The 23339-nt window shown below is 36.9% G+C and overlaps 1 protein-coding gene across 3 annotated transcripts in view; it reads right to left on the bottom strand.

The window, feature by feature from the left end:
- Positions 1 to 215: 215 nt before the first annotated feature.
- POC1B (POC1 centriolar protein B) overlaps positions 216 to 23339 on the bottom strand; it is a 92853-nt gene continuing 69729 nt past the window's right edge. For 2 of the 3 annotated variants that reach the window (XM_012753866.3, XM_012753867.3), the window contains 2 exons: positions 4084 to 4302; positions 216 to 572 (listed from right to left, as the gene is read on the bottom strand). In XM_012753866.3, the coding sequence (XP_012609320.1) occupies positions 468 to 572; positions 4084 to 4302 (324 nt within the window). In that variant the 3' untranslated portion in view covers positions 216 to 467. The other variant, XM_076007118.1, reaches the window with a different exon arrangement.

The following is a 23339-nucleotide window of genomic DNA, read 5'->3' as shown; positions in this document are numbered from 1 at the left end:
GCATACAGCATGCTGTTTTAGAGGTAAGTGAATTATTTCACCCCACGGGTGTGTTCACTAAAGAAAGACATGAATTGCTTTAAAGAACTTCTTGAACATGGTCAATCTGAAGCGATTTAACAGTGAAATCCAGAGATTTGGTTACTTTCCTGGCAGGATTTGGCCTATACATGAAAACTGACATTTAAAATGATATGGGAAAAAAATATAGTCACTTGAGTGCTTATCATTTTATTACTGCAATCATAAATAGTAGTGATTTAAATTAGTCCTTGACATTGATTTGTGTGTTTAAATTAGTCCTCAGATATGCCTTTTCTGCCTTTTGTTCTATTGCTCACCCTTTTAAGAAATGCCATGATAATATGAGCACGTGGTTGTGTTGCATGGAGCATCTTGTACTACCTTCCCGAGTATATGTTCATGTGTTCATTTTAGCATGCCTCTCCTCATACATACTTTTCTATTCAACTTTTCTGTTGGATAACATTGAAAAGCTTTTGCTGGTTTTCAAGACAGTCTTTCAGTTTATCCTCTGTCAAAGTCAGTCGCTGCTCTAAGATTGAAACAGTCTGCGAAAAGAAAGACAAAATAATCAATGCCTGGTATACTGGTGATGAGGATGATGATGACAATCTCTGCATAGAAGATCCTTTGTAGAACTAGGACACCCATTCTTTTGCCAAGAAGTTGGCTCCAAAACGGGCCTTTCTTCTGGGCTCCACCACAGGGCAAGGCACTATTAAGTAGTTTAAGGAAAAGAAAAAAATTGACATGTTTGGGGAAAAAGGAGTAAAAGATCAGGCTAGCCTCTGCAGACAGCTCTTATACCAGATCTTCTGAAGCATTAAGGCCAGGGAAAGAGCCACATACAACTGCACAGTAGTGTAAGCAGTGGGGGTGCCTGCCCAGGTACTACTGATACGTCATCTCTGGTCATTCTGTCACAATTTAATCCATGGCGAACCATACCTATATCGCCCCAAACAGAAAGATGGCTAGATTACTTTGAAAATACCATAATGACTGCCAGCAGTTCCCTCACCTAGAAGATGCTAATAGCACCTCATAGGGTTGGTTGTTAGTTGGACTGAATGAAATAATGCATGTGAAATGCTTACGCTAGTGCTGGCACACAGGACTTGAAGAATACTATACTTATTAATAAGCAGAGGAGTTAGAATACATATAGAACACATGCATACATACATATATATGTTAAATTTGAGAAATTTTAGTTTTTTGTGATATTGACTACTTTGCCTTCAGTCTTTTATATCTTAAAATTGTTTTATTACAAAATAAAACATTATTCAGGAACCCACACAAAGTATATGTGTTACTTATGGAATTTTCTTGAGAAAAAACATTCTTATAACCATCACCCATATCAAGAACTAGAACTTTGTGCCTACCACGATCACCTCCCCTGCCCTGCCTCCATAGCAGCCACTACCCTGACCTTTAGCGCAATCACTTTCTTCTGTTTCTTTATGGTTCTACTTCTTAGGTGTACATCCCTAGGCACTATGATTTTATCTTTCCCATTTTCAAGACTTGATATGGTATTTACAATCCCTTTTAATCTATAGGTGCCCACCCTCTCCTCTTCTTTTCTTTATAATTTGTCTGTTGACAGGCTCAGGCCATTTGACCAGTAATGTTTCCACCAGTCAAGATTTGAGGGACTGTACACTCAGGGTGCAGTTCAGCCCATTCTTCCATCCTCTGTATAGTCTACAAGTTGGCAGCTGGATTCAAAGGCTTGATCAGGTTAGAACCCTTGGTAAGGCCATAGGAGGTGGTCTCTTCTTTCATTAGAGGGCACATTAATAATGTTTGGTTGTCTCTTTTAGTTGTGTTATAATGATTCAGTGCCTAGATCTATTAATTCTTGTGGATTGCAAATGATGACATTCTAATTCTATCATTTAAAAATTACTATTTGAGATAATTTATAAACAAGAGACACTTCCCTCATCTACTATCTGGTTACCCAGTGGTAGAGTTCATATAGCAAAGGCAGGATGAATGTTTGGTTATCTTACTCAACAGGTTTCAAGACAACAGATTGATTCCCTGTCATTCTGGACATAACCAATTAAAAAAAAATCATTATTCAATAGCCTTTGCTTTTATATTCCATACTACAGATAATGACTAATTAAAAATAATAGTGATGCTGATAATATTTTCTACCATTTGTTAGTGCTTACTATGTGCCAAGCATTTTGCCAGATACTTTCACACCTTATCACATTTCACATGCCAAAGTTGTTGATATATACATTATCAACACCTTCAACCCTGGTTAACTCCATTTGTCTACCATCTAAAATATAATTTCACTTTAATTTATTTCTAATTATAGTTCAGTAGCGATAGCTTTAAACACCCTGTCACTTAGTCAGGTGACGTTAAGTCATCTGTAATTAAAGTGAATCAGAACATATTTATTTTACTTGCTACTTGCCCACAGATTCACTGTTCCCCTTTTGCAAGTATGCTGTGTGCCTGCTTTTAACCTCTTTAATATGTAAAAGCAATCCATCCCTTCAAAATTAAAAACAAAAAATCATAGAGAAATTCATTATAGCTTAAAGTGATTTATTTACTTTGAATTAGGTAAAAAGGAGGAGAAATGGGTCATGAAGTTAAAAGAGTAGGGAACAAAAAGAGCCATTTGGGCAGGATCCTAATTGAAATGACAGTCTAGGTGAGGAAGTCATGGCAATGTGGAAACAGCCAAATAAAATGAAATTTGGCATGAAGTTGAGAGGGCAATGGCCTTTAAAGGAAAGAAACGTCTCACAAATAGAGAGAAAGTCACCTCTCTCACAATATTATGAAGGGAAAATGGGTGATTTTAATATGATTTTCACTGTGCAAATCCTATGGGTGGCTCTAAGTTCTCACATGACTCTTTCGTACAATCTGTCAGGACCCTAAAACTATATACTTGCCTCTTAACTCCAGAGGCCCTGAGATGGTATCTACAGGACAAAATATTCATTTAATTAGTGGGTCTAAACACCGCTGTACAACAGAATCATATGGGTTGCTTAAAAGACTGATCCCAGACCAATGGAAATGGACCCTCTCAAGGTGAGAACTGGACACGTGTGTTTTCTGGCTGCCCTGATGATTATACTGCACACACAGGGCTGAGCACTGTGTTAGGTGATTTCTATGCAAGAGCTATTTCAACTTGAAATATTTATTCTGGATAATTGATTGACATCTCTCTAGTTCACAGTTTAGACTCTTTTTCTATATAACTTACAACAATATCCACTCTGACAAATATTAGTGTCCTCATTCTACACATCAAAGAGGAACAAGAGAAGACTTCTTCAAAGGAAACAATGAATCAGAAAAGCTGGAAGAGAAGCTTTTGGTGTATCCATTTCAACCAACATACCACTTCCCTTAAATTACATGTACACCTCCTCACCAAGAGTTGGAAGACTTCTGGTATATTACTTAAGATCCACTGTATTCCTTCTTTGCAAAGGTAAATTGGCCTCAAAGGACTGGGTAATATTATAAGATGGGAATGCAAAACCATCATCTCTGGCAAATCACTACATCAATGTGAGAAGCTTTGGAATGAGAGAAGTTATAAATTGAACAGTGAGAATATTTATAGAGTGAAACTATGAATATAAGCAATATTTCACACTAACCAGAAATGTTTACTCCCAACATATTTTTCTTATGGCCCTAAGTGAATGGCCTATCTGAACACAGCTGCATCACAAATTCTAAGGGCAGAAAGTTCCTGCCTAGAACCAATACATTGGTAGATAGCATGGAGTACCATTCGTAGCCCACACTGCTCCCTTCTGGCCCCTGGATATCAGAGCTAGCACAGTGTGTGTATGTGTATATGGTGTGTCTATACATACACTCGTGTACATGGTTAGGGCAGCTCAGCCAAGCCTACCTTGCTATACTGATTGCTGCCTTGAGTTTGACTTGCTAGTGAAGAAAATTTTCCCTTTGCTCTGTTAGTCCTGCAACCTGCTATAACCAGGATTGTTTTGTACATCTTATCCCCAAGTGCAAAGCATGCCAACCCACCTGTGTCAAAACACTGAGCTGCTCCATAATATGCTCTAAAGCATCAGTCACAGCAAGTGGTATGCTTCTTTGACTCTCAGAGGGGAGGTCACTCATGTCTTCTGTTTTCTTTGTCATGGTTTTTGGCGAACATTCCGGCGACATTAAGGAAGGGTTCAAGAAATATCCGCAGATCTCCTCACTCTTGTCTGGCATCATTCTACCATTGTTTTCTGTAGTCTTTAACACCATAGAAAAGACAGGAAGAACTGAATTTCCCAAGCTTTAAAATGATGTGTATAAAAATTGTAAATATTCCTCTTCTAAAAAGCCTAGCCTTACAGTTAATTATTTATCTTCAATTATAACAAATTATGGATATTACAATTATAATAAGGAAACAAAGCTAACAAGGAATAGAGAAAATTCACAATTTTCCTTGATTTTCTTTTTAGTGAAATACACTTTGCACACATCTGCTTGAGGGATCAGGTATTCTACCATTAAAAACATTGTTGCATGAAGTTTAATTCTTAATTTAAAATCAAACACATCCATTAGGGTAACTATTACCAAAAAAAATGAAAAATAACATTGTTTTCATTTGTTGTGCTGGCGAGGATGAGGAGAAATTAGAACCGTTATGCATTGCTGGTAGGAATGTAAAATAGTACAGCTGCTATGGAAAACAATTTGGAAGTTTCTCAGAACATTAAACAGAGAATTACTGTATGATCTGGCAATTCCACTCCTAGGTATATATCCAAAAGGATTGAAAGCTGGGACTCTTAACAGGTATCTGTACACCAATGTTCATAGCAACATTATTCACAATAGCCAAAAGGTATAAACTACCCAAGTACCCATCAACAGATGAATATATAAACAAAATGTGGTATAAACATACAATGGAATATTATTCAGCCCTAAAAGGATCAGAATTCAGATACATGCTGTAACATGGATAAACCCTGAAAACATGCTAAATAAAATAAGCCAGACACAAAACGACAAACATTGTATGAGTCCACTTATATGAGGTACCTAGAATAGGCAAATTAAAAAAGACAGAAAATATAGTAAAGGTTACCAGGGGGTAAGGGAGAAATAATGGGGAGTTATTGCTTAATGGGTACAGAGTTTCTGTCTGGAATGATAAAAAGTTGTAGTGATTGTTACACACATTGTGAATACTGTGAAAAGTATTTAATGCCAGGGAATTGTACACTTAAAAATAGGTAAAACGATAAATTTTACATTATGTATATTTTACTACAATAAAATAAAAAATACAAAAATAATCCTCCAAACATAGGACAATGAACTATCTAAAAATAAAATTAAGAAAACAATTCCATTTATAATAACCTCAGAATAAGATACTTAGAAATAAATTTAACAGAAGAAATGCAAGACTTGTACACTGAAAACTACAAACCATCACTGAAAGAAATTAAAAACCTAAATAAATAAAAAGACATCCCATATCCCATGTTCATGAACCATAAAACTTGATGTTGTTAAGATGGCAATACTCCCCACATTGATATACAGATTCAATGTAATCCCTATCAAAATCCCAGCTGCCTTGCAGAAATTGACAAGCTGATCCTACAATTCACACGGAATCACAAGGAATCCAGAACAGCTAAAATAATATTGTAGAAAGAATGTGGAGGACTCACACTTCAAAATTTCAAAACTTACTACAAAACTATATTCAATGTAATAGAATTGAGAGTCCAGAAATAAACCTTTCCATTTATGGGCAACTGACTTTTGTCAAGGTTGCCATAACAATTTAATGGGAAAACAACAGTCTTTTTAACAAACAGTGCTGGGAAAACTGGGTTTCCACATTCAAAAGAATGAATTTGGGCCCTTATCTTACACCATATACAAAATTAACTGAAAATAGATCATAGACTTACATGTAGGAGCTAAAACTATAAAACTTTTAGAGGAAAACACAGTAAATTTTCCTAATCTTAGATTACACAAAGGCTTCTTAGACACAACACCAAAAACACAAATGACAAAAAATTGGACTTTATTAAAATTAAAAACTCATGAACTTCAAAAGATACCAACAAGAAAGTGAAAAAGATAACCCAGAGAATAGAAGAAAACATTTGCAAATCATATATTTGATAAGGAATTTATGTGTAGACATATAAAAAAACTCTTATCATGATAAAAAGACAACCCAATTTGAAAATGGGCAAAGGATTTTAATAGACATTTCTTCCAACATATACAAATGGACAATAAAACATATGATGCTCAACTCCATTAGCCATCAGGGAAAATGCAAATCAAAACCACAATGAGATCCCACTTCACACTCATTAGGATGACTAAAATAAAAAAGATAACCAATAAAAAATGTTAGTAAGGATATAGAGAAATTGGAACCCTCATCCACTGCTAGCAGAACTGTAAAATGCAGCTACTCTGAGAAAGCTTGGTAGTTCCTCAAAATGCTAAACATGGAGTTACCATATGACCCAGCAATTACACTCCTGGGTATATATTCAAGAGGACTAAAAGCATACATCTACACAAAACTGGTATATGAATGTTCATAGCAGAATTATTCATAATAGCCAAGAAAATGGAAACAAACTGAAATGCCCAGATATTGTAATAATGAACAGCTAACCAAAATGTGGTATATCCTCATGATGATGATTATTTGCCCACAAAAAGGAATGAAGTACTGATACATGCCACAAAATGGATGAGCCTTGAAAACATTACGGTAAGTTAAAGATATGAGACACAAAAGACGACATATTGTACAACTTTATGTGAAATGGTCAAAATAGACAAACATATGAAGAAAGACTAAGATTAGTGGTTGCCAAGGGCCAAGGAGAGGGGAGAATGTGCAGAGATTGGTAATGGGTATTGGAGGTAATGAAAATGTTCTAAAATTATTTTGGGGGGAATATTCTAAATTAGTGGTGATAATTGTACTGTATAACTTTTTGAATATACAAAAAAATCATTGAAATGTACACTTTAAAAGGGTGAATTTTATAGCACATAAAATCTCATTAAAGCTGTTACAAAAACAAATGAAACACAAATATATGCCTTATAGAAGTTGTTTTTTTAAAAAAATCTTAATATTAAATTTATGATTATCACTTAGGGTATGAAGGTTCCTGACAGAGGTTACCTCAAACAAGGAAATATACTTCTGATGACAATTAACACATGTAGAGCCTACTGTGTGCTTGGCATTGTTTCATATGCTTTACACATAACTGATTTAATCCTCATAATAATCCTATCAAGTAGGTTTTATCTACTGTTCCTCCCATTTTACAAATAAGGAAACAGATACAGAGAGGTTAAATAGCTTGCCCAAGGCCACACAGGTAGGAAAGGAAAGATGTATAAAACAAACCAATCGTAAATCTAAGATGCCAAAATACTCTGTGTCCTACAACTTTGGGATCAAGGCCACTTTTTTCCATGATCCTCCCAACCATTTATTTATTAGGAAGATGAAAACTTTAAAGTTTCTCTCTGTTGTAGTCTTACTAATTCACCATTTATTTAAAATAATAAAAACAAACTCAAAATCTACCATTTGTAATACGTATAAAACACATCTTAGTATCCTACTGGGCTAAGTGTATCTGCGCAGGCTCTTTTCGGTTGTTCACTCCACAGATATTTCTGGAACTCCACTCTGTGCCAGGCCCTGTTCTAAGTGCCGACGACCCAGCAGTGGATTACATAACATGATCCCATCACTGCCCTCCTGAAGCTCACATTCTGGAGCCTCCAGTCATTTGATAACTTACTTTTCTCCCTCAGAGATTTATGAACTTTTATATTTTGTTACATTTTTGTTTTCGTGTCTAGCAGAAATTTTGTTTTCTGCTAGAATGTTTTCAAAAAAACATTTTGTTTTCTTGTCTATATTTATTGTATCTTGAAAAACTGTCCTGGTCTCTGAGGAGCTATGCTCAGCAGCCTCAAATTTCCCACCTCTGAGATGTGCCTGCTATTGTTAGAGTATACACCTAAAATACCTGAGGACAAATGACATTTTAGGGTATGAAGTGCCTATTAAAATCCACACCTTCAAAACAATCCCATTACCATCTCTTTGAATTACTCAACTCCATATGAAAAGCTAAAATTGTACTGAAAATGTCCAGAAGAAAAGCTCCTAGCAAGCACAGATCATGGAAGAAGTTAACATAAAGGATTTTTAATGTTACTCATTAGCCATGCTCAGAAGCATCTATGACCAACCACCTGTTCATGCTGTGAGCTAGGGGAACTGAGAAAACAACACACAGCACTTATCTACATGGGACTCCAGCGGGCAGCAAAGGCTAAAACGAAAGCAGTGTAAAGGTGAGTATGGACATACAAAGGATTCTCCAAGAAACCTGTCTCTTGAACACAACCTGCATTCTTGATCCTAGGCAGCCACCTCGCTCCCTGGGTACAACATACCGATGCTCATGTACAACGACCATCTTCAACCCAAAATAAATATTTCTTGCTCAAGGGTAGGCTTTTTTGTTTTGTTTTGTTTTTTCAACATTGCTTCTTCTCTGCCTGCAATGGGTTTCTCTGCTGTCCTGGCATTATGCATCCTTTTGAATCTATAAATTTCAGCTTAATCGTCACATCTTCAGAAAAGCAGTCCCTGACCACCCTCCCTATTGAAGCCGGGCCTTCCATTCTCCAGCATGGCATCCTGATGTTTTCCTCTGTAACTGATCAGAATTTGCATTTATATGTTTGTTCCTTGTCTTTTGTGTGTCTCCCTCACTAGACTGTACTACACCTGTTCTTCCCACCACTGTATCCTTTGGACCTAGCACCATGTCTGGTACTTAGCAGAAACTTGAATACTTTCGAATATGTTAACCACTTACATGCAAATTTTATTACTGTTCTCACAGATGGAAACCAAATTCTTTACAAACAAGATAGTTTTTTGTTTTTTTTTTTTTTAAATACAGATCGCAACATACCGAAGTATGTACATACATGGGCACAGATATTATTAATCACACTGTAATAACAGCTGCAGCTCTTCTCGGAAAAAGGCCCAATTAACAAATCAGTCAATGAACTCTCAGGGTTTGCAGTCAGGGTAGTTAGTGAAGAAAGGATAACAGGAACACTGTCAGAGAAAAGATTTAAGACCATAGACAGTCTAAACAACAAAAGAGCTCCAATATAGCCTTAATAATGTTTTTCTTATTTGGGAACATTAAAAATGCATTACTATCATATGTCATTTGAAGATGAAATTAAAAAGGAAAAAGGTTATGGGCAGAAAGGAAAAAAGAGTACTAGATCTCTATCCCACAACATTAGCCAACGGATATACCTCTCTCTCTCTCAAAGGTATTGGAACCTAGATATTATCAGATTCTTTCCCACTGACCAACCCTTCCTTTGCATTCTGTTTGTACAGAAGAGTGAGATGCACAGCTTGGGAAAGTTTCTGTGCACTCAAAAAAATATGATGTGTAAAATTCTGGGCTAACAGAAGTCTAGCAAGTGAGTCTGTAGTACCTGCTTCTCCCAATACATTGATGTCCTCACCTCTTTCAAAGTTGCTAATATTCAGAGTTTTGGGTTTTTTTTTTTTTTTTTTTTTTTGGTGAGACAGAGTCTTGCTCTGTTGCTCAGGCTAGAGTACAGCAGTGTCATCATAGCTCACTGCAACCTCAAACTCCTGGGCTCAAGCCATCCTCCTGCCTCAGCCTCCTGAGTAGCTGGGATTGCAGGCACACATCATTGAGCCCAGCTAATTTTTGTATTTTCTGTAGAGATGGGGTCTCACTATGTTCCTCCGGCTGGTCTCAAACTCCTGGCCTTAAGCAGTCCTCCTACCTCAGACACCCAAAGTGCTAGGATTACAAGCATGAGTGACCAAGCCCAGACCAGTTTTTGAGTAAATGCTTACTGATCACCTACGTCATACTAAATATTAATATTTACTAATGATAAATGTGAGTAGGGTACGATGCCTGCTCTTGTGGATTCTCTATTGTGGTGAAAGAATTAAGACAGGGCAAGATCTAGATTCCCCCACGGGGCCTGGCACATCTCTGACACCTTTTTTCTCAGGTACCTACATTAGTGCATGCAACACAGACAGAGATCTACATCTGTTGAACTGAATTTAACTGACTGTCCTGCCTAAGCTGAGCCATTCATAGAAAATAAATATTAGTAATTTGACAGTATTTGAAGAGACGTATACACCAAGGTTAAACCAAGCCATTCTCTGCTGAAAATTAGAACCTTAAATGCCTCCTTAGAGGCACAATTAGGGAACAGTACAATCATATATTACCTAACTGCAAGCCACTTCTTGATTTTGATCTCCTAAAAGTATGTTAAATGGTTTCTTGTTAAATAACATAAGGATCACTATAAGGATTTTCTGGCAAATGTGAATGGAAAATTAGGCATTTTACATGTAAAAGTAATCAGTGACTTGAACTTCAGATATATTTTTAAGGTACTGGTTAAAATAAGTCAGTTTTGGTTTATAAGTAACATTTGAGTCTTGGTTTAATTCTGTATGTGGAGAACAAGTAGATGAAAGACAGAAAAATCTATTTTGAAAGTGGTCTTGACTCTTCCAGGCAAAATGAGTTTCCCAGCATCGAATGTTCTAAAATAGACTTGGGATGGTTACTTGTCAGTGATATTGGGAGAAATTTATAAACATCAGATCAAGAAATTCTGAATGCCTTTAAAGCCCTTTCTATTTCTGATATTCTGAGATTTTTAAATCATCACACACACACACACACACACACGTATAAACATATAAAATGCCTGCCTGAAATAGACTAATATTAACAACAACAACAAAAAAAGAAAGCCTTTTGCCTAGGCAAAAATAAAATCAAATATTATTTTTCTAAGAAAGAATGTATCATTTATTTTCAATGATAACATTTAAAACAGAAATTGGAAACCACAATAATTTCCACACAGGGTCTAAAATAACGAAGACGCGCCATTTGTTCAAACAAAATTATTTTATTTAGCACCTATATGCCAGGCAAATTCTAGGTGCCAGAGATACAGGAGTGTATTAGTTTTCCTATTGCTGCTGTAACAAATTACAACAAACTTAGTGGCCTGAAACAACACAAATTTATTACCTTATAATTCCTAGACGTCATGCTGTGAGCTAGGCTGACACCACAGCACTCTGAGCCGGGCAACAGAGTAAGACTCTGTCTCAAAAAAAAAAATGAAAATGAAAATGAAAAAAAAAAAATTCCAGACATCAGAAGTCCAAAATAGGTTTTACAGAGCTAAAATCAAGGTGTCAGCAATACTGCATTCCTTCTGGAAGGAGGCTCTAGGGGAGAATCCATTCCTTGCCTTTTTTAGCTTCTAGAGGCTGTGCACATTCTATCTCTGCTTCATTGTTATACCTTCTCTAATTCTCATGCCTCCACCTTTCTCTTACAAGGACCCTTGTGAGTGCATGGGGCCCACCCAGATAACCTAGCATCATCTCCCCATCTCAAGATCCTTAACTGAATCATATTTGCAAAGCTCCTTTTGCCATGTAAAGAAATATATTTACAGATTCTGGGGACGAGGACATGAACATCTTTGATGAACCATTGTTCTGCCTACCACAAGGAATGAATAAATAAGAGACCCAGCTGTCATACTCCAGCGGGTGAAGGAGAAAAACAAATAGATAGGTATGCAATGTAATGACAAGTGTTATGAAGAACAATAAAGCTGGGTAAGGTGCTGCACTATGATGTAGCTACACTGATAATGTAATTTTTAATGGAGAAAGGGTAGAGAATAAATTTTGGACATGTTAATTATGGATACCCAGATGTGAGTGTCTGAGATGCCTATTAGACTTTCATTAATGCAATTGGAAATCTATGATTCTAGATTTCTGTGGAGAGGTTGGGGAGATATATATATATATATATATTTCTGAATTATATATATAAAACTATATATATAGTTATATATAATATATATAGTTATATATATATATATATATTTCTGAGTTACTGGCATACAGATCTTTATATCCAAGGGTCTATGATCACTCAGGGAGGAGCTAAACAAAAGAGTTGCAAACTCTAGAGGTAGGAGAAAGGGCAGGAAAGGTGACTGGTGGCCCATGAGGTAGCAGGGGTAGTGGTCCAGCAGCCAGGTGAAAAAAGAGTCTCCAGGAGGAGGGAGTAATCACCAGGATCAAGTACTGCAGACAGGCAGATTTAGATGAGTCCTTGGGACCCTGACAGGTGCGCAACAGTGGGGACAAAAGCTTGATGGGAGTACGCTCAGAAGAATGGAATGTGAAGAAATGAAAACAGCGAGGCTAAGCAACTCTTTTGAGAAAAGTTTTCTATAAATGGGAGCAGAGCAATGAGATAGTAGCTGGAAAGGAATGAGGGGTCAAATGGAGGTTTTTTTTTTGTTGTTTTGTTTTTTATTTTGGCATATTATGGGGGTACAGATTTTAAGAGTTTTTGTTTTTGAAGATGGGAAATATATCACAAATGTGTGCTGATGGAAAAGATCGAGGAGGAAAGGGAGCACTGATGGCACAGGAGAGTGAGGGGATGACAACTCGGTAAATGGGCTGGCTTGGCAGTGGTTGAGCACCTGGGCTACTTGTGTAAATAAATTTTAGGTGAGATCAGCCAGGATGGCTGTTTAGTCAAATCTAGCTCCTTGGGTATAAGTGTTGAGGAGGCAGGGAAACAGATTTAACCCAGGCTTGGTGTTTTTCTGGGTGAGAACAACAGAGGGAGAAAGGGACAAGAGTGTGACTGTCATGATGGATCACAGAATCTAAGCAAGGTGAAGGAGAGAAGCACAGACACAGGGGAAGGGCAGTGTCTAGGCAGGAGGCTTGATGGGTGCTGGCCCCTCTGGGTTGATGAATTATAATGGGAGGACTAGAAGAGTCATGACCAAGGAGTAAGGGGTTTTACACCACACTGACCATCAGCACAAAGGGTTCAGATGGTCACTGAGTTCATCTGAGAATTCTAACAAAGAAAGGATGGCTGTTTTTCATAAGTGACTTAAGAGTGTTGCTCTATATTTTGTTCTTTCCCTAAGATCAAAAGCCAATGTTGACCAAGGAGTAGATGGACCAATCAGGGAAATGGAAAAAGAAGTTACAGAATCACCCAGATGGGAGTGTCTCAGGACCACAACATAGAATTTATTTCCAATTTCTAAAATTCTTAGAAACTTGGGTTGTTGGTCCTGAAAAAGAAAACCACATCTTTTCTATCTTGTATACGCACACAATATATTATGTATCCTTGTGACAACATACTCCTATGATCAAATCTGATTGATTTAAAGGTATGTCTAGGATATAATCAAAGAATGTCATGTGAAATTTTATCTCCCAAACTAAATCTGCTGAGTTGAGAAAGAACTGTTTGTCCCTCAGGAGAAATCATATATCTTTTCTCAAAGAAAAAGCCTTCAGGCTTTGGGAATAAGGTCTTAGAGAGGGCTTTCCTTTTTTCTTCTTGAAACCAATTGGATATTTCATTTTTATCAGAAGACCTAAAAAACACACCCCTTGTAGCTATCAACTAGAATATCCAAAGGATTAATTCAGCCACCTTGGAAAAGACAGCTGAGGCCACAAATCTACTGTCTGCCTTTGTCTTTAATCTTTATTCTCATCTTTAGAGAAACTTATTAATTTTGAAGCCATGAATAGGTAGGCTACAACTAGTTGTAGGACAAATAAAATCTGTACAAAAATTTTCTATGTTTCACTTCTTATATGATTAAGAAAACACAAATTATCAATCCCTTAAAGAGGATCTGTCTCCTAATGCTCTAGGCTGACCTAAAACAGTACATACACTGCACCAGACACACTTTAATTAATGATAAAAAGTACTGATCAAAATTATGTAGGGGTGAGAAAGGGATAGGGAATGGGTAGATAAAATTAGTGATCTCTCTCTGAATTAATATTAAACTAAAAAGGCTACAAGTGTATGTTATTCCCAATACTCTAGATCAGGCATCCTCAAACTACGGCCCATGGGCTACATGCGGGTGTTTTTGCCTATTTGTTTTTTTTTTTTTTTTTGAGACAGAGTCTCACCTTGTTGCCCTGGCTAGAGTGAGTGCCGTGGCGTCAGCCTAGCTCACAGCAACCTCAAACTCCTGGGCTCAAGCGATCCTCCTGCCTCAGCCTCCCGAGTAGCTGGGACTACAGGCATGCACCACCATGCCTGGCTAATTTTTTGTATATATATTTTTAGTTGGTCAATTAATTTCTTTCTATTTTTTTAGTAGAGACAGGGTCTCGCTCAGGCTGGTTTTGAACTCCCTACCTCGAGCAATCTGCCCACCTCAGTCTCCCAGAGTGCTAGGATTACAGGCATGAGCCACCACGCCCAGCTGCCCATTTGTTTTTTTACTTCAAAATAAGGTATGTGCAGTGTGCATAGGAATTTGTTCATAGTTTTTTTTTAAACTATAGTCCAGCCCTCCAATGGTCTGAGGGACAGTGAACTGGCCCAGTGTTTAAAAAGTTTGAGGACCCCTGCTCTAGATAAATAAAACATCAATAAAACCATCTGCAAATCCAAAAGGGAAAATGAGTAGCCATTACTTCTTTTGAGAGTTATGCTGTTACACTTGAAAGTGCATTCAGAATAGGGGATTTATACTTATTATATTTTTCATGTAGAATTCAACAAGAATCATTCATGTAGTATACTAAATGATTAGGGCAAACATCTGGTTATCATATACCCTGTTTTTAAAAAGGTATATGTGTGAATCTAAATTCTGACGCAGGTAAACAGCTTGTTATAAAATGATGTATTCCTTAAAAAAGATATTTTATATTCAAATAGGTATTACATCTTGGAAAAAAGAGGATTCTACTGGGAAAGCCATATCTGATTTAGTTTCACTCACATCATGTCTCAGAAAGCCATCTATTCACCTTTCAGAATGCTGCCCCTTTCTTTGCATGCACAACAATAAGTGAAATTAATACACGAGTAAAAAAAAGCAACCTCGCTACAATTTGAATGAATCAGTAATCAGTAATCCTTCTCTTTTTATCTAACAATTTTTTTAAAGTTCCAATTATGCTTTAACAAATTCAATGAAAAGTATAAACAATAACAGCAAGCCTCTGAGCCCAGCTTAAGGAATAAGGTGTACCCCTCTCTGATCTCCCTTTCTTTCCCTCTTCACTATCTTGAATATGGTATCTATTATTCCAATTTGTGTCCTTTTACTTTTATAATATAGGTAGACATTCCTAAACATTAGTGTTGTTTTTGTATGTATTAGAACTTCACATAAAATAGTGTTACATGGCTGGGCGCAGTGGCTCATGCCTGTAATCCTAGCACTCTGGTAGACCTAGGCGGGCGGATCACTCAAGGTCAGAAGTTCAAAACCAACCTGAGCAAGAGCAAGACCCTGTCTCTATTAAAAATAGAAATAAATTAATTGGCCATCTAAAAATATATGGAAAAATTAGCTGGGCATGGTGGCGCATGCCTATAGTCCCAGGGGAGGCTGAGGCAGAAGGATCACTTGAGCCCAGGAGTTTGAGGTTGCTGTGAGCTAGGCTGATGCCATGGCACTCTAGCCTGGGCAACAGAGTGAGACTCTGTCTCCAAAAGAAAAAAAAAAAATAGTGTTATAGTCAACCCTTCATATCTGCATTTTCCACACCCTCAGATCCCCTCAACTGTGGATCAAAAATGTTTGGGAAAAAACAATAAAAAATAACAATAATGACAATAAAAAACAATATAGAGGCCAGGCATGGTAGCTCACGCCCGTAATCCTAGCACTTTTGGAGGCTGAGGTGGAAAGGTTGCTTGAGGCCAGGAGTTCAAGACGAGCCTGAGCAACATAGTGAAACCCTGTCTCTACAAAAACTATAAAAACTAGCCAAGTGCGGTGGCACACGCCTGTAGTTTCAGCTACTCAGGGGGCTGAGGCAGGAGCATCACTTGAGCCCAGGAGTTTGCGGTTGCAGTGAGCTATGATGACGCCACTGCACTCTAGCTCAGGCAACAGAGTGAGACCATTTGTCAAAACAAAACAATATAACAACTATTTATATAGCATTTACATTTTGTTAGGTACTATAATTAATTTAGAGATGATTTAAAGTATATAGGAGGATGTGTATAGGTTAGATGCAAATACTATGCACCATTTTACATCAGGGACTTGAACATCCACAGATTTCAGGGGTCCTGGAACGAATCTCCCACATATACCAAGGTACAACTGTATATTAGAACTTTTCAGTATTTTATGTTAATCAACATTGTTAAATTTGTCCATGCTGATGCATGCAACTCAGTTCATACATATGTGTACTGTGTATTCTACAGACTGACTATTCCACAATTTATGTACCCCTTCTACTGTTAATAGCACTGACTGCTACAGTGAGCATTCTTATAAATGTCTCCTATATACAAGTATGAGATTTTCTCTGGAGCTGAATAGCTACGTGATAGTTTTACCAAATACTGTCCAAAACAGTGGAATCAACTTATTCTTCTAGCAGCAGAAAAAGATTTCCCTTTTATCTACAATATCACCAATAGTTGATCATTAGACGTATTAAATTTTGCCAAAACTATGGGCAGGAAAGAGCACCTCATGGTTTTAATTTTATTATATATTTCTTTGATTACTGGTAACTTGAGCATATTTCATGTGCATATTGATTATCCTTCTGTAAATGGCTTATTTAAATCCTTTGCCCACTTTTTAATTGGTCTACTTCTCTTTTTTTCTGATTTATATTTAAGAGTTCTTTATATATTCCGGATAGCAATACTTTGTTGTTTATATGTATGATATATATCTCCTACTCTGTGGTTTGTCTTCACTTTTATTTTATGGGATTTTTTGATTTATACAAGTTTTTGTTTTTAATGTAGCCAATTTTATCAACTTTTCATTTGTGATTTGTATTTTATATTTTGTTTAAGCAATCCTTGCTTACACAGAATGAAAAAATATATTCTTCTGTTTCTTTGAGAAACTTTAGATTATTGATTTTCACATTTAATTCTTTAACCCATCTGGTACTTATTTTGTTTGTAGTTAAAAGTATGAACATAATTTTATTATCTTCCATATAACTGGTTGTCCCAGCAACATTTACTGAACGTCCACTTGGTGACTAGCTCTTCTTCACAGATCTGCAAAGTCAGGTCTTTCAAACATCAACTGTCCATATTTGTGTGGGTCTGTTTATATGCTCCCCATCATGGACTCTGTTTCTCCCTGTAACAACACCATACTTAGAGCTTAATGAGCTTCCAACCCTCAAATTTCTTCAAAATTGTTCTGGCTATTTTTGGCCCTTTGCTCTTCCATATAAGCTTTAAAATTAACTTTTTAAGTTTCATTAAAAATTTTACTGGGGTGTTAATTGGAATTGCCTCAAATTTGTAGATTTATTCAGGGAGAACTGACATCTTTATGATATTGAGGAGCCTCCATATCTACAAACATGGTATTCTAAAAACCACAGAATGCAAATTTCATGTTATCCTGACATGGGGGCCACTCTACCATTCTGTGTATCATTTCAATTTTAATATGTATTCTGCTAAAGCAAGCACACCACCACCACTTTTGTATCCTAACAATGTATACAGAAAGCCAACCAAATGTATGTCTTCAAATAACTATCCTCATTATTCTTGTGAAACATAAAATTATTACAGAATCATAAGTATTATTTAGAATATATCTCTGAAAAATTATTTTCCAGGCTTGCTTATTCTCTAAGTACTTATACTCTAAGTCAGGCGTTCTCACTCAAACTATGGCCCGCAGGCCACATGGGGTGTTTTTGCCCATTTGTTTTTATAAATCAAAATAAGATATCAAAATAAGATATCAAAATAAGATATCAAAATAAGATATCAAAATAAAATAAGATATCAAAATAAGATATGTGCAGTGTACATAGGAATTTGTTCATGGTTTTTTTTAAACTATAGTTCGGCCCTCCAATGGTCTGAGGGGCAGTGAACTGGTCCCCTGTTTAAAAAGTTTGAGGAGCCCTGCCAGTACTAAATAAGACTTTAGCTTCCTTCCTGTATTTGTTTTAATGCTATTAAGAGATTATTTTAAGGCAAGAATTCATCCAATCATTTAACAAAGTTAAATTCAAAAAACTGGCAAGCTTTACAGATCATCTTTTAGAGAACAAATCCTTTATATTTATTGTTCTATTCACCATCCAGCATAATGTGGATATTCTAGTATAATTAATGATAACCGTGATTATAGAGTGACAGTAATGTATATTCACAGCTAGATATTGAGAACCACCCTTATACTTATTATTCATTAAATCATTCAAAAACCAGACAGTGAGAGTTTACTATGTGAACTCAGTATACACGGTATACATTATATTAGTTGAATTTAATTTATATTTACAAAACAATGAAGTCTTTCCTCATCTTCCCCAAATAGATGCAATTTGTCTCTCCTCCAAATCTCTATAATAATTCAATTTTGTTTAAGGCAATTATCAATTTTTGCTTATATTTCTGCTATTTGTGATAGCATATGATTATCTGTGATATCGTATAATATGGTGGTTATATACATGGAATATCAAATCACACAGATTTGGGTTTAATCCTTTTTTCTTCTATGTATTAACTGTATGACCTGGGTCAAATTACTTGACCTTTCTATGCCTTAGTTTCCTTATCTGTAAACGGAGATAATAATATTGGACTACCTTATATGGTGGTTGTGAGAAATTGTAGGTAAAGAGTTTAATCTAGGCCAGGTGTAGTGGCTCATGCCTATAATCCTAGCACTCTGAGAGGCTGAAGCAGGAGGATTGCTTGAGCTCAGAAGTTCGAGACCAGCCAGAGCAAGAGTGAGACCCAGTCTCTACTAAAAACAGAAAAAATTAGTGGGGCATGGTGGCACATGCCTGTAGTTCCAGCTACTCAGGAGGCTAAGGCAGGAGGATCCCTTGAGCCCAGAAGTTGAGGTTGCTGTGAGCTAGACTGATGCCATGGTACTCTAGCCTGGGCAATAGAGTGAGACTCTCTCTCAAAAAAAAATCTATATATTAATCTATATATAGTTTGTATTAAATTACCTATCATCATCAACATCATCATATCATGCCCTCCCTCCAACTCCACTAAATTCTAGACTGTACCTTTCTAGAAGACAGAAGCCATAGCTGGCCTTCTTTCAGAGAGCCAATAACAAATATGCTAAGTACCTCCTATGTGTAAGGCACATATAAAGTAATTAATGAACTTTTTTGAATTAAAGATATTTCTCTATCCATTCTGCTCTAAGCTTTTTTTTCACTTTCTTATCTATATATCTAGTTTCTCAAATTAAACAATAAGCTGTATAAAGACAGGTGGGAGTTCAATAAATAAATGAATGAGCTATGCTAAGTAAATATTAACTGAGTTGTAAATGAATAAAGTATATGCTGAGTGTACATTTAAAATGAAAATTACTGTTCAACAAACTGCAAACAAAAATTTAAGACATTTTTGGATACAGTTTTAAAAAGAAAAAAAGGTTTCCATTTTCAGGCAGCTGACTGAAAAATGTATATATAATACTTAAAAAAATACTTAGTGAACAAAGATCCAACATCTATTTAAAATTCTTGTCCCATCATTTTAATGAATGAAAAATAATTTCCTAACAGTAATATAGAAAGCCAATCTAACATCAAGCAATTATATCTATGAACTTCATCTAAAATATTTAACCCTTTGATAAAGATTATATAACTGGACACAGTTGAAAAACTGTGGCATAAAATTCTCCAGAAAGAATAGTGTTCTTAAACTGATTATGACTGCAGCATCAGTAACAAATGCTTCATTATAAATAACTGAAAATAAAATGCTACAATAGCATTATGCTGTTTGATAGAGATACCATATTTTTTCTCTATATATTTGTGTGTATAAAATATGTGGGTGTTTTCTTCCTTTCTTACTTTGTTGGTACAACAAACTCAGAAACCAAAGACATAAAAGTAATGACTGTGTTTATAAAGAGATATTTTTTTTCTTAACGACTACCAAGGGGAAAAAATGGCCCAGGTAAAATAACACTTAAACATGACCATAAAATTCAAAAATACTTTTCACAGATGCCATGGGTCAAAGAAATTATGAGCTACATTCTATAACTTTGTAATGCTGGTGCACATATATGCTTGAATACACACAAGTTGATGAGCAAGAAGTTTTTAAAGAGGAAGTCACGACACCACGGAAGTATGTCACTATTCACTGCTGTTAAATGCAATGAGTTTTATCTATTTTGTATTTCAGCGCCCAGAATTACCAAATAACCAGTATTATTCAAATAAGCAGTCTCCTAATGATCTCTCCTGATGAATGAGGTGTGATTAATGCAGATCATCTGTTTATTATAATCATTATCACATTTACTATGGAGCTGTAGTTAAGGGGTCACCCTGTGGGACCTGGTGGCTTGATTGTTTAACTGAAGATTCTCAAATCTATATTTCTGAACTGGATGATCCATACCCAAGCCCTGTCTCTTCCTGCACTGGTAAATAGTGCCACTATCTACCTAACAGCCCATAACTTGGGAACTATGCTAGACTTCCCTCTCCTCCCATTTCCAATCAGTAAATAGAACTTACTTTTTTACTTCACTATCTCATGAGCCAGTCTCCTGATCTTCATTTTCTATGCTACTGCTCCAGATCACGCACTTATCACTTAGCATCTGGATTATTACTGCAGTTGCCTCTGAATTCTCCATACCTCCAATCTCACCTCACTCCCGCCCTTCCTTTTTCACATCTCTAGAGTAACTGTTCTGAGATCCAAATTTGCTCTTGTCACTCTCCTGGTGAAAAATCATTCACTGGTTCCCTCAATTCTTAGGGTGAATCCAAACACCTTCAAATGGCATTCAAGATCAATCACAATTAACCCTCACCTTCTCCCTCCTTTCTCATCTCATGTAATCCTTTACTTCCATCCAATGCTGCAGCCAATCTGAAATGTCCACAGTACCCTGAATTCCCTGACAACTCCCTTGTCAAGACTTCTTGCTTTTGCACTTGCTGAGCTCTGTCCTTGTTCTCCCCATTATCCGGCAAATTCTTGAAGAACCAGCTCAAGTATCACCCACTTCTGGGAAGCTATCTTTGACTAACTTTTCTATTTACCGCCCTCCCTCCTCCCACAGCCCCCATAACCCTACACCACACATTCTCTTTATTTAACTCTTCCACTAATTATTAATATTCCCATAGCAATTTAGGCATATATCACTATTATTGGACTTAGTCTTTCATTTGTACATTCCCATTGCTTAGCGTATAACAGGTACTTAACAAATGTACTGAATAAAAGAAGAAAAACGTCTAGTCTAGCCAACTCTTGCTCACCCTTCCCCTCTACTCATTCTTCAACCCATTTCACACTGGTCTGCACCTGTATAAGTCCGTCACAAAAGCTCTCCAAAAGGTTACCCATAATCGCTGCTAAATTCGCCAAATATTTTTCAATCCTCAGGACTTTCAGCAATGTTGACTCCTCTCACCCTCTTGAACCACTCCTCTTCCTTTGGCTGCCATGACACCACACTCGGGTTTCTTTGCTTCCAACTAGTCCTCTTTGCCTCCTTTGCAGACTTACGCTCTGTCATCGGACCATTTTATTAAAGTTCCTCAAAGTCTAGTCCTAAGACCTCTTCTGACTCTATGCTCTCTACTCGGGCAATCTTATCTAAGCCTGCTGCTTCAGTTACCACATACATGTGGAATACTCACACATTCTTATTTCTACTTTAGACCTTTCCTTTAAGCTCCAGATATGCACTCACAACTGCATACCTGACACATACTCCTAGATATTTCAAAGGCATATCAAACTCAACATGTCCATGGTGGAATATGTGGTTGCAAATTTGGTTCCCTCCTTAGGAAACTCCCACCTTGATGAATGGCATATCACTGTAGAAGCTAGAAATTCAGGAATTATTTGACAAACCCCTGCTTACCCTAAAATCGGTACAAATCCTATCAATTGCACAACTTACATATCTTTCAAATGAATTTCATTCTCTTGATTTTCACCAAGATGATCCTAAGCCCACTACCTTCAGTTTTTATCTGGACTACTGACTTACTCTCTCAACTAGTTTTCATGTGTCTATTCAGCTGTTTATTTTCAAACTGCAAAGGGCAAAATCATGAAAAGGCCAGCATGCCTGACCCCTACCATCTCTGCAGGCCGGGCTCACATAACACCTTGCCCTGCCCCATCCCTGGGCCCTAGACTTCTTTTTAGTCCCTAGAGCATACCAACCTCCCCCACAAGACACAGCCTTTGCACACACTGTTCCTCTGCCTAGAATCTTCTAGCACCCCCAGCCCTCTCACTTCAACTGCTAGTAAAACTTTAGATCAGTACTTTAATGCACAAACAAATCACCTGGGATCGTATTAAAATGCAAGGTCTGTTTGGTAGGTCTGGGGTGGACCCTGGGAATCTTCATTTCTACTAAGCTTTCAGCTTATGCTCAAGCAAACCATCCATGGATATTTTGAGTAGCAAGGTTATACACTTCAGCCAAAATGGCCTTTCTCAGGGAAACTTTCTCTGATCCCATACCTTAATGATTTAATCAAATGCTCCCAATTCACACTGTAACCATACCAAGTAACACTCCATGGTGGCTTTTGCTTACCACTATAACCCACATGTATTCCCCCCCATCACCTCCAAATCCTGCAAGTTAGTTTCTGTGAAATGAATGATCAATGCCTGTTGAACCAGCCGCTGACTTAGGCAAAGCCACTTTCCTTCATAATGGTAACATAAGATTCACTGCCCTAAGCTCAGCTCCTATAGAAATCCAGCAAATCTTTGGTTAGCACTCTGAGAAATTTTCCATTTCTGCTGAGATTCACTCATCTGGGGTATGCAGAGCTATGGTCAGACTAATTGATTCCATATGTACTGGCCTTTCCACTTGAACAAGCTAGTTGGCCTAGTCTCTACGTACAGTCTACCAGTACTCCAGATTCTCTTGTGCCACGTACATAAGAAGCAGAGGAAAACAATCAAATCCTGGTTATTGTGCTCAGATCCAAATCTCCCATCCTGGTGTGAGGAATGGCTTGGGGAGGGGTGAAGGCAGGAGGAAAAGCCACAAATTTCCAGTACATCCTTATTTTTTCCCAT

This window comes from Microcebus murinus, chromosome 10 (assembly GCF_040939455.1).
Source record: "Microcebus murinus isolate Inina chromosome 10, M.murinus_Inina_mat1.0, whole genome shotgun sequence".
NCBI lineage: Eukaryota > Metazoa > Chordata > Mammalia > Primates > Cheirogaleidae > Microcebus > Microcebus murinus.
Note: the sequence above shows the minus strand (reverse complement) of the source record. Positions and strands in the feature narration are given on the sequence as shown.